Here is a 12,374-nt window from a genome sequence, read left to right as displayed (position 1 = left end):
CTAAACCTCACACCCATCCGGGTCACGGCACCAATGTAACCCCGCCAGTCCTACGCTACCCAACCCACTCCGAGCTGGTATCGAACTGGCGACCTTTCGCATGGGAGTCAGGTGCTCTTCCAAGGAGGCTAAAGACCATGGCCTCTAGCATCTGTCGCTAGAGCACCTTTAGAGGTCAGAGGAGTGAGGTTTACCTGCACAGCACACACTAGCTGGCCTCCGTTACACACACCCACGAATCGTACCCGAGTCCACCTGAAAAAGGCTATCTGGGGTACGGACCACGCAAACTCTGGTGTGGTTCACTTGTGGTATGAATGCAATCATATCAAATAATGCAAGTAAACCACCAACAGTACAACAAACTATAATTTTCAAAATGTTAATTTGTCTGTGTGTGTGTCTGTGTATCACGTACTGTACCTTGGTGACAAGCGGGACTAAGCCAGGGCAATCGAACATGGGTACAGTCCAGGCAATTGAACCAAGTTTGAAAGCACCCTAACAGCAAATGTGCACTTGAGCAGGGAATGAAGCTGTTTTCTTCTGCAGGTGTACAACCGAGAGCTGGAGTATGAATATAACCAGTTTGAGGACTGGCTTCACACCTTCAACCTTCACAGGGGGAAGTGCTCAGACGATGCGGACGTGGATCAGAATGCAGCTGATGAAGACAGACTCATTGGCAAGTTCAAGGTCTGTTCACAGTTGTTGTCCAAGGAACATATGATCTGACAGGCAGAATACAACTGTTTTATTAAGTAGACACAGTTTCAGGTTGTTTAGGTGTTTGTAATGTCCCACATTATCACACACAAACTTAGTAGTTGTCCCACATAAGGTTCCCACATAAATCAAATATTTGGTTTGGGTTAATCATGAGGCGGATTTCTGATTCTCTGTTTGCTTCTACCAAAAAAACAATCAAAGTGGTCCAAGTACTTTCCTCTGTTGTCTGTGTTTACTGTAGGGCTCCTTGTGTATCTACAAAGTCTCCTCAGATGATATGTCCAGAGACATGGGCTTTGACTCCAACATGGGAATGTTCCAGAACATCCCACACAACGATCCAATAAACGTGCTTGTCCGAATCTACGTGGTCCGGGTATGCAGCACTACAGCAGCACACACTTCATAGCAGCGGTCACCAAACTTGTTCCTGGAGGGCCGGTGTGCTACAGAGTTTAGCTCAAACTCTAATCAAACACACCACCTGAACAAGCTAATCAAGGTCTTAAGCTGGGGTCACACTAGAGTTTGAGCTAGTGAAAATCTGTCGTGCGGCGCAGGATTAAACAAGATGATTAGACATTTAAAAACCGAGTGATTGCTCCATATTTTAAATTTCAGTACACAGAAGTTATGTTTTGATCTTTTATTGAGCTCATGCAATCGTGTAATGCGATTTTGCCAACCCAGGCTCATTGTGGAAACGTAGTCCCGTGGACGTTTCTGGAGATCGCGGAATACATCCCGGCGGGTACGTACGGCTGCAGTTTTTGTTTTCGCGAATCCGCGAGAGGCCGCTGTTGCGTGCTTTTTCGCACCTGATTGCTGGAGCTGCTCTTCCCCGGACTCGAAACCAGTCGCCGTCATCGACCCCTCTCCGCATCTCGAGCCTGCCGACGTACACGCTGAGCTGAGTGGACAAACAGGTTGCAGCGGGGAAGCCCTCCACAAGGAGGTAAGGCAAGCGCAAAATGGAACAGCGTCACACTGCCCCGCAGTATTCGCTTGAAAAAAATAAACGCGGCCGTACGTACCCCCCGGGACGTATTCCGCTGTCTCCAGAAACGTCCGCGGGACTACGTTTTCAGAATGAGCTTGGGTTGGATTTTGCAGGTCAGAGTTCACCAAGCTTGATCTTGGTAACATAGAGACATGCCAAACAGTTCGCACAAGCTTGTGTTTCTGGTCTGCCGCATTCGCAGGCATATGAATGGAAGTCCATGGGGCGAAAAGTGTATCGTGACCGAAGCTTTTTAGGTATAGTTGAAACTTTCAAGCAGGAATGTTGAGGCAAGACAGAACTAAACTCTGAACCAACCCCCCCAGGACAGTGATCGATCACCACTAATCTTTCGGGCTCATCTTCTAAACTCATTCAAGGTGTTTGTTTGTCTCAGGCGACAGATTTGCACCCTGCAGACATCAATGGAAAGGCTGATCCATACATCGCCATCAAGCTTGGAAAGTCCGAAATCAAGGACAAGGAGAATTACATCTCAAAACAGCTCAACCCTGTGTTTGGAAAGTCAGTATATGAAGATTGGGAATGGGATTAACATTATCAGTATTCCTATTAATGTTAAACTCCTGCAGGTCGTTTGATGTTGAAGCAACTCTCCCAATGGACTCCACCCTCACTGTGTCCATCTATGACTGGGATTTGGTGGGAACTGATGACCTGATCGGCGAGACTAAGATTGACTTGGAGAACCGTTTCTACAGCAAACACAGAGCCACATGTGGCATCAGCTCCACCTACGCCATGTATGCAAACTAGATTGTTTAATCCATCCATCCATCCATCCATCCTTCTATCCATCCATCCATCCTTCTATCTATCCATCCATCAATCCTTCTATCTATATATCTATCTATCTATCTATCTATCTATCATCTATCTCTCTATCTCTCTATCTATCTATCATCTATCCATCCATCCATCCATCCATCCATCCATCTATCCATCTATCCATCTATTTATCAGTCTGTATATTTGTCTATTTATTTGTTTGTCTGTTTATTTGTATGTCTATCTATCTGTCTGCCTGTCTGTCTATCAGTATGTCTGTCTCAAACATGTTAGCAGTGTGATAATACCTACAAGCAACTTCATAGCAACATCACAGCAGTATTGCAACACCCTAGCAACTAAACAGACTATCCCAGCAACCACATAGAAACCGCACAGAAAAATTCTAGCAACTACCCTACCAGCAAATACCTAGCAAATGCCATAAAATTGTCATTACCATCGCACAGAATTCCCTACAGTATAGTAGTCACCCAGCAATCTGTCAGAGAAACTGAAAACACATTCACATTTTGAGTTTTAAAATTTTTCAGCTAGGCTTCATTTGTTTGGCACATTGAGTAAAGTGCTTCAATGAATTTCGCAACTTGTGCTACAATAAAAACATACAGACATTGAAAAAATAAACCCAATCAGGGGTAACAAGAACTAACAGGATGACTCTTACAGGCTTCAGAAAAGGTAACATTTTCCCATTTCTCTCTATTAGTCATGGCTATAATGTATGGCGGGACCCATTGAAGCCATCGCACATCCTTGCCAAACTCTGCAAAGATGGAAAGATAGATGCACCGCAGTATGGCCCAGGTGGAAGAGTGAAAGTGACGAACAGAGTTTACACAGGGCCAACTGAAGTCGAGGATGAAAATGGTATGTGTGTTTTTATAAATAGGAAACGAATATGCATAAATCAGAGCTGATGATGGTTGTTTTGGTAGATTAGTAATAGATCTCACATTAATCTGTGCTGACTGACGTGAGTTATTTTATTTTATTATCTCTTAGATACTGATATAATTTTTATTTTCTTTTATTATTATTTATAAATTATTTTTTATTACTCTGTGGACTATATTGTTCCTCCTGGATCCGAGGTTCAACTATTGGCCGGATCCTCCTCTCCAGTACCCTTGCATAGCCTTTTTCAGGGAGGCTGAGGAGTGTGATTCCCTATAGTTGCAACACACCCTCAGGCCCCCCTTCTTAAAAAAGGGAACCACCACCCCAGTTGCCTAGTTCAGAGGTACTGTCTCCGACTTCCATGTGATATTTTAGAGACGTGTCAGCCAAGACAGCCCCACAATATCCAGTGACTTGAGATACACATGGTGTATCTAATCCACCCCTGCTGCTTTGCCACTACAGAGTTTGCAAACTACCTGTGATCTCAGCTTGGGTTATAGATGAGTCCACCCATGCTTCCCCAGTCTATGCTTCCTCAATGGAAGACATGTTAGTGTGGTTGAGGAGATCCTCAAATTATTTCTTCCATCATCTGACAACATCCCCAGTTGAGGTAAACAGCTCCTCATTTCTTCTGTAAACCGTGTTGGTTTGAAACTGGTTTCCCCTTTTAAGGTGCCGGATGGTTTGCCTAAATCTCTGTGAGGCCAACTGGTAGTCTTCCGCCATGGTCTCCTCAAACTCTTCCCAGGCCTGAGTTTTTGATTTCACAACCACCCAAGTTGCAGTACCTGTTGGTACTCATCAGCTGCCTTGGGAGTTTTACAAGCCAACCAAGCATTGTAGGGGTAATTTTTTTTAAATTAACGGCATCCCTGACTTTCAGTGTCCACCAACGGGTTTGTAGATTGCCACCTTGACAAATACCACAGGCCTTACAGCCACAACCACTCGGTCCCAATGTCTCCAGCCTCCCTTCGGGATCTGGTCAAAGCTCTTCCAGTGGTAAGAGTTGAAAATCCCAGTTACTTGTGGTTCAGCTAGACATTCCCAGAGGACCCTCACAATATGTTTGGGCCCGCTAGGTCTGTCAAGCTTTCCCCTCTGCCAAGGAATCGGACTCACCACCAGGTGGTGATCAGTTGACGGCTCTGCACCTCTCTTTACCTGAGTGTCCAAGACATACAATCGAAGATCTGATGATACAACCACAAAGTCAGTCTTTGACCTCTGCCCTAGGATGTAATGGTGTCATGTGCTCTGATGGACACCCTTGGGCTTGAACATGACGTTTGTTATGGACAAACTATGATAAGCACAGAGGTCCGACAACAGACACCACTTAGATTCAGATGAGGAAGGCTGTTCCTCCCAGTCACAGCTCTCCAGGTATCACTGTCATTTCCCACGTGGCCATTGAAGTCCCCCAGTAGAACAACACACTCAGTCTGAGCACCTTCCAGCACCCCTCCCATGGACCCCAAGAATGCCAGGTACTCTGCGCTGGTGTTTAGCCTGTAGGCACAAACTACAGTGAGAAAAATATACCTGACTCAAAGGCCAGAGAGGCGACCCTCTCGTTCACCAAGGGAAACACCAACACATGGCGGCTCAGTTGGGGAGCTGTAAGCAAGCCCACACCAGCCCACTGCCTCTCTTCATGTGCAACTCCAGAGTGGAAGAAAGTCCAGCCCTTCTTAAGAAGCTGAGTTCCAGAACCCATGTTGTGCATTAAAGTGAGCCCAATTATTTTGAGTCAGTACTGTTTAACCTGCCAAACAAGCCCAGGCTCCTTCCCTGAGGTGACATTCCATATGCTGAGAGCCAGTTTCTCTGCCTGACGATCAGGTTGTTGTGGTCCTAACCTTCGACCACCACTCATTACACAATGGTGGTGGTTGGCGGATAATACCCTGCAGGAGGATGGTCCCACATCGCTTCTTCAGCCTGAGTCTGGCTGGGTTCCATTGGATAAAACCATGCCACCAGGAGCTCCAGCCCCAACCCCAGGACTACCTCCAGGGTGGGGCCCTGTTTTCCCCATGAAGGGCAACATCACAGTCCACAGTGTTTTTGCACTCATAAAGGGGTTTTTAAACCACACTTAGTCTGACCTGTTAGCTAAGACCTTTTTACCTTGGGAGACTCTACCAAGGGCATTAGCCCTCGACAACATAGCTCTTAGGATCGCTCAGGCTCTCAAACCCCTCCACCACTATAAGGTGGTGGTTCATTCCAAGAATTCCACATTGACATAAAAAACCATGATAAAAATAATAAAAGAAAACAAATTTAGTAATTTTGAAAAACATGAAGCTTATACCAGTGCTCCTGTTTGTACATCAGGACTAAAGAAACAGACGGATGAGCATTTAGCTCTTGCTGTACTGAACCACTGGGAAGATATTCCTCGGATCGGCTGTAAACTGGTTCCAGAACACATGGAGACGAGACCTCTCCTGAATCCAGATAAACCTGGGATTGAACAGGTCAGGAATAACATCACACAGGTAGCACTGGTTTGTGATGAAACACTGATGAATGTGAATGTGTGTGTGATATAGGGGAGGATTGAGATGTGGGTAGACATGTTCCCCAAGGACATGTCTGCGCCTGGACCTGCTCTAGATATCTCACCGAGGAAGCCAAAGAAGTAGGAAACGCTTAAGTTTTATTTGACATATTACAGGTGAATATTAATATTATGCTTTAAATATGTGTTCCACATTGACAGATTTGAGCTCAGAGTGATCGTGTGGAACACAGACGAAGTTGTTCTTGAGGACGATGACATTTTCACTGGAGAAAAATCAAGTGACATCTTTGTTAGAGGGTATGAGATCTGTACATTGGTATGCATTTACACCACTGAAGTTTTGGATTCCGAGCGAGCTGGTTTTCTGAAGTAAATCCCAACTTGGACTTGATGATAAATCTGGCTTATTTATTTACAAGTTTGTGGGCATTAGTGTAGTTGCTGTAATGTGGTGTGCATTTCACTAGTCGGACTGTACCTTGCATTTGTTTCATACAAATTATGAAACATTTGTTTACAATCAGAAATGTAATGTATTGTGTAACTTGTCACCAACAGATGGCTGAAAGGCCAACAAGAGGATAAGCAGGACACAGATGTCCACTATCACTCACTGACGGGAGAGGGAAATTTCAACTGGCGCTTCATTTATCCTTTCGACTACCTGCAGGCCGAAGAGAAAATTGTCATCTCCAAGAAAGAGTCCATGTTTTCTTGGGATGAGACTGAGTACAAAATTCCTGCTCGACTGAACTTGCAAGTGTGGGATGCAGATCATTTCTCTGCTGACGACTTCTTGGGTGTGCTGTTTTACAGTGTTTTTACAGTGGATAGTCAATCTATATACACTTTAAACTAGGGCTATGATAATAAATCGACTCATTGCGATTGTTGGATAGTTTTTAGATTATCAGAATGCATCATGTTTTTCTCATGGATAGATTTTGAGCTTAATTTCTAATAGCAGACGTCACTCTATACTAGGTTTTAACAGCAGACGGCGTTCTAGGCTAGCTTTAATAGCAGATGACACTCTAGGTTAGTTTTTGACAGCAAGCGGTGGTTTAGTCTGGCTTTTACCAGCAGACGGCACTCTAGACTAGTTTTTAACAGCAGGCAGTGCTCTAGGCTAGTTTTAATAGCAGATAGCACTCAAGGCTTGTTTTTGACTGCAGATGGCTATCCAAGCCAGTTTTTGACAGCAAACAGTGCTTTAGGCTGGTTTTTAACAGCAGACAGTGTTCTAGGCTAGTTTTAGCAGATGGCAGTTTAGGCTAGTTTTACCAGAAGATGGCAGTCTAGGCTAGTTTTAGCAGTAGATAGCACTTTATGCTTGTTTTTAACAGAAGATTGGACTCCTGACTAGTGTTTAACTGGAGATGGCACTCAGTTTAGGCTAGTTTTACTAGCAGACGGCACTCTAGCTTGGTTTCAATAGCAGATAGCACTTTAAGCTAGTTTTTGACAGTAGATGGCAGTCTAGGCTAGTTTTTTGCAGCAGATGGCAGTTTAGGCTAGTTTTTAACAGCAGACGGTGCTCTAGGCTAGTTTTAACAGCAGATGGCAGTTTAGGCTAGTTTTAACAGCAGACGGTGCTCTAGGCTAGTTTTAACAGCAGATGGCAGTTTAGGCTAGTTTTAACAGCAAACGGTGCTCTAGGCTAGTTTTAACAGCAGATGGCAGTTTAGGCTAGTTTTAACAGCAGACGGTGCTCTAGGCTAGTTTTAACAGCAGATGGCAGTTTAGGCTAGTTTTAACAGCAGACGGTGCTCTAGGCTATTTTTAACAGCAGATGGCAGTTTAGGCTAGTTTTAACAGCAGACGGTGCTCTAAGCTAGTTTTAACAGCAGATGGCACTTTAGGCTAGATTTAATAGTAGATGGTGCTCTAGGCTACTTTCTGACAGTGGATGGCACTCTAGGCTAGATTTAACAGCAGACGGTATTCTAGGCTAGATTTAACAGCAGATGGTACTCTAGGCTAGTTTTTACAGTGGATGGCGCTCAGTGTTGGCTAGTTTTTAACAGCAGATGGCACTCTAGGCTTGTTTTTAACAGAAGATTGCTCTCCGGGCTAGTTTTAATAGCAGACTGTGTACTAGGCTAGTTTTTGACAGTGGATGGCACTCTAGGCTAGATTTAACAGCAGATGGTACTCTAGGCTAGTTTAACAGCAGACCATGCCTGGACTAAGCTAGTTTTTAACAGAATACGGCACTCTTTATACTAGCACTGCGACTTTATGTTACAAGTTTAATATAAACACAGCTAACTATAAACACTCTTGGAATTTGTGTAAAATAATCATTAATAATTCAGGAAAAGTGAAAGTTTAAGTGGTGTGTGTGAGGAATTAGAAGCAAGAAGAGACTTGTACAGAGAGAAACTCCCAGTGCATCGGAATGTGGAATCATTTCTCCAGTGGAATGCATTGATTTATCATCCATTTGATGCTGGCACATTTTGTTTCAGGTGCGATCGAATTGGACCTGAATCGATTTCCACGAGGCGCAAAGACGGCAAAGCAGTGCTCCATTGAAATGGTCACGAATGAGAATGAAATGCCCATGGTCAACATCTTCAAGCAGAAGAGAATCAAAGGCTGGTGGCCGTTTGTGGCCAGAGATGAAAATGATGAGCTAGAAATTACAGTAGGTGACCTGCAGAAGTATATTTAATATACTTCATGACATTTCAAACTGTTCCCGAACAGGTTTGAATTGTGCTCTGAATCACTGGGTCAAAAGAAATGTTTACCAAAGCTTCATAAAGCAAATACTGCATTACCTTCTGTTGATTTGAATTTTTATATATCTAGGTATTGCAGTTATTTGTGCTACTACACTTTAAAACATTAAAAAAGTTTAAAATTAAAAATTAATAATTTCACTAAAAATGCTGCCCTGAGATCTTTAAAATGTCTCATGCATGACCTGTTGCTAATCATGGGCTATTTGGATGGCATGTCTGTGGTGCTTTTTATCATATTGGGAGCAGGTTAGAGATCTTTTTAAACGTTTTTTAATTTAGCAGATGCTTGTATCCAAAGCATCTCACAAGTAAGAATAAAAGAAGCACTTCTAATCATCGAAGAGCAGCAGTATAAGTACTATATACATGCCATGACTGGTCTGGCTAGTTTAGAATTTTTTCCACATGCATGTGGTTTGTCAAGCCCACTCACCTGCATGAAGCACTGTAATGCCTTGTTTTCACTGAGTGGTGTTTTAGGTTGCAGAAAGAATCGTTTGCTCATTTGTTTGTTCACGCTTTGCACTCACATTTGACCGCAAATTAACATCATGAGCTCAAGTTCAAAAATAGACACATGGCAAATGCACACAGAGGGAAAAGGAAACCACTCACGGTTTCCATGTATTTTTACAACTTACGCTAATTTTGAAAACGTTGCCCCATATATATGTTTCTGGAGACCGCAAATTATGTAGCCAGAGTTTCGTATGGCTACATTTAATTTTTAAACGAACGCTACGGGGCGACATGACACCATTCCTTTTCGCACTCACTAGCTGACCACTTACCTCTGCATGAACAGCTTTCCCGCTGTTACCAGTTTGTCCCGTTAGCGCGCCATGTACGTCAGCGGACTTGAGATGCAGAGAGGAGTTGACCACGAAGACGGGGTTCGAGTCCAGTGACGGTTCCAGTAAGCAAGTAGGACAAAAACTAAAGCCAAATGAACAAGTTAATAACAGGGTGAGAATGTGGTAAAATCTGAAAACGTGGTAAAAAATCAGGCTAGGGCTTTTCTGCATTGCATAAATATGTTTAGGGATGTGGGTGGGAGGGTCAATCAATACAATTGGTTGGGTTTAGGGAAGGAGGACGGTGGGTGAGTCGATTGGTCGGTCAGTAAGTCAGTCAAACAGTCAGTCAACAGTGGCCTCGGGTGGCTTTATGCGAGAACAGCAGGCGTGAATGGCATAGAGAAATTTAAGATCTCAAAAAGCGTACACAGCGGCCTCTGGTGAATTCGTTAAAACAAAAACTGCACCTCCTAGGACGTATTTTGCGGTCTCCAGAAATGTTTATAGAGATACGTTTTCAGAATGAGCCTGAGTTGCATTTTTACATGGCTTTGTAAACAACAATAGAGGACACAGCAGATTCTGTTCTACTTCTTAGCACGTGGCTGTTTGTCAACAAAGTTTATTTGAGCTTGGGTCAACCATGGCTCATTATATATAATTTTATGTTGTCATGTCCGAGCTATTTATATAAAAATGGTGCTTCCAGTATTGTCTTTCTCTTGGCTTGTTGCACGCGTTGGTATCGATTCTCTGTGAATTAAGTGTTCAGCTGAGAGTCTAGATCCAATCTTTGGCCTGTTGTGTACGGGTACCCTTTGAAAGGGGTTTCCAAACCATTAACAGACAAAAAAGCATACCATATACCACACTGTACCGAACTGTGCTGCTTAGTGGAAACGGGCTATAAGAATTGCGTGATGTTCCAGAAATATAGAGTGTTAAAAAAAGTGTCTGGTGCATTTGGAGAGAAGTGCGTCTCCTACATGTGGTTTGTTAAGGCCACTCACCTGCATGGAGCACACTCAGAATCGTAGTGTTTCATTAAGCATGGGGTGTTTGACCTTTCACTTTCAAATATGCTGTGAACATTCTTAAGAATATCTTTGTTCTTTCTTTGTGTTCATACAAATTTGTAACAAGGGAATGCAAATAACAGAATACTGAGTGCTGTTGTCGAGTTTGGAATAAACAATGTTTTCGCTTTAGGGCAAAGTGGAAGCAGAGCTTCAGTTGTTGACAGGTGAGGAGGCTGAGAAAAGTCCCGTCGGTGAAGGACGCAATGAGCCAGAGCCTCTGGAGAAACCCAAGTAAGAGCAACATTTACACGTTCACACCTCTCGTGCCACTTACAATTTTTCTTTTTCTATCAAATATAAAAGGACTTGAATTGTTGATCTAAACATTAAAACACTTTAAAAATGTAATAAATTTTTACAGCAAGTATCCTGCAATACTTTAAACATTCTAAAGTCCAAATAAAACTCTAAACTCTAAATAAATTATAAATAAATGAGTGAATGAATTAACAGATTTTGAATATCCTGATTTAAACGAATTCTAACATCTCCCAGGAAAGGAATGTTCTCCGATATAAATATGTAACTAAATGTAAATAATTAATGGTATGTCCTCTGATTGATATATATCAGTGTTAATTTCATTATTGAAAATCTTAGCTTGAAACAAACAAACTAGGCAGGTCCTCTGTGCTTAACGTTAGCGGCGCAGCAGATCTGTGAAGTTTCTGTTTGCATCAAACCATTTTCGTTGGCGAAATTAACACTGCGGTAAAATAACTGTCATTAACCCATATGAGGTTTTCATTGGTTGTTCAGTTTCTCCCGCCACATTCTCGTGGAGATCACCTGCTTATTAAAACATAAATAATTCAATATTTAAGAGAATCGTTAAAAGAATCATCTGATAAATGTATTAAAGGAACTTTTATTGAAAATAGGCTGATTTTTGTCGCTAACAGGTGAGTTTTACCATTTTTATATCCATTCAGCTGATCTCCGGGACTGAAGGGGAGCACTTTTAGCTTTGTTTAGCTTAGCATAGAATCAGATTAGACTATTAGCATCTCATCCAAATATAATCAAAGATTTTAACGTAGACCAGGGGTGCTCAACCCTGCTCCTGGAGATCGCCCTTCCTAAAGAGTTCAGCTCAAACCCTGATCAAACACACCTGAATCAATTAATTAGGACATGAAAAGCACTTGATAATTACTGGCAGGTGTGTTTAATATGGGTTGCAACTGAAATCTGGAAGGTTGATCTCCAGGAACAGGGTTGGTCACCCTTGATGTAGTCTAACCATGTTCTGTACACTTTTCGCTATTCAGCGCACTCAAACGACCACTCCTCTGTCATTGAAAGCCACATAGACATGTTTGTGTGTTCATTCCCTGGGGGAATACCTATTGCACAATCCAAATCTTGATTGATGTCTTTTAGACCAGTAGTTTTTGAGAAAAGATGGGAAAAGTACCGCCTTCACATGTGTATGGAAGATGATAGGTATTAACTGTGTTCCGTACACGACTAAAATAGTGTTCGTACAGGGCGCATAACTTCAATTCACTGGCAAAAATGGGCATTGTTTGAAGTCTTATACTATTTACTATTATTGTGTTTAACTATTATTGCGTAATATCTCTTTTATGAAAGTTTGAAATGAGCTTCACAATCATTTAATTTTTATATCATGTTTATTTTATAACAGCATGACAATTTAAAATATTAAAACATTAAATTCATGCAAATTAACGCTAACTTGACTGACCTTTTATGAATGTAAACATCATCACTGCACAAAGAGGATCCAAACAGCGTTTGGCTGAG

General features: G+C 42.4%; 1 protein-coding gene across 5 annotated transcripts in view; it reads left to right on the top strand.

Annotated features, from left to right (window-relative positions):
- otofb (otoferlin b) overlaps positions 1 to 12,374 on the top strand; it is a 59,734-nt gene that overhangs the window by 36,284 nt on the left and 11,076 nt on the right. For all 5 annotated transcript variants that reach the window (XM_073927628.1, XM_073927629.1, XM_021467487.3 and 2 more), the window contains exons 31-41: positions 553 to 696; positions 971 to 1,105; positions 2,127 to 2,254; positions 2,323 to 2,493; positions 3,249 to 3,409; positions 5,789 to 5,931; positions 6,007 to 6,095; positions 6,177 to 6,275; positions 6,537 to 6,778; positions 8,450 to 8,628; positions 10,735 to 10,835. In XM_073927628.1, coding sequence (XP_073783729.1) covers positions 553 to 696; positions 971 to 1,105; positions 2,127 to 2,254; positions 2,323 to 2,493; positions 3,249 to 3,409; positions 5,789 to 5,931; positions 6,007 to 6,095; positions 6,177 to 6,275; positions 6,537 to 6,778; positions 8,450 to 8,628; positions 10,735 to 10,835 — 1,592 coding nt within the window. The remainder of the gene's footprint in view (positions 1 to 552; positions 697 to 970; positions 1,106 to 2,126; positions 2,255 to 2,322; positions 2,494 to 3,248; positions 3,410 to 5,788; positions 5,932 to 6,006; positions 6,096 to 6,176; positions 6,276 to 6,536; positions 6,779 to 8,449; positions 8,629 to 10,734; positions 10,836 to 12,374) is intronic.

The sequence above is a fragment of the Danio rerio genome, chromosome 17 (assembly GCF_049306965.1).
Source record: "Danio rerio strain Tuebingen ecotype United States chromosome 17, GRCz12tu, whole genome shotgun sequence".
NCBI classification, from domain to species: Eukaryota; Metazoa; Chordata; class Actinopteri; order Cypriniformes; family Danionidae; genus Danio; species Danio rerio.
The sequence above is the reverse complement of the archived record's forward strand: the minus strand, read 5'-3'. Positions and strand labels throughout refer to the sequence as shown.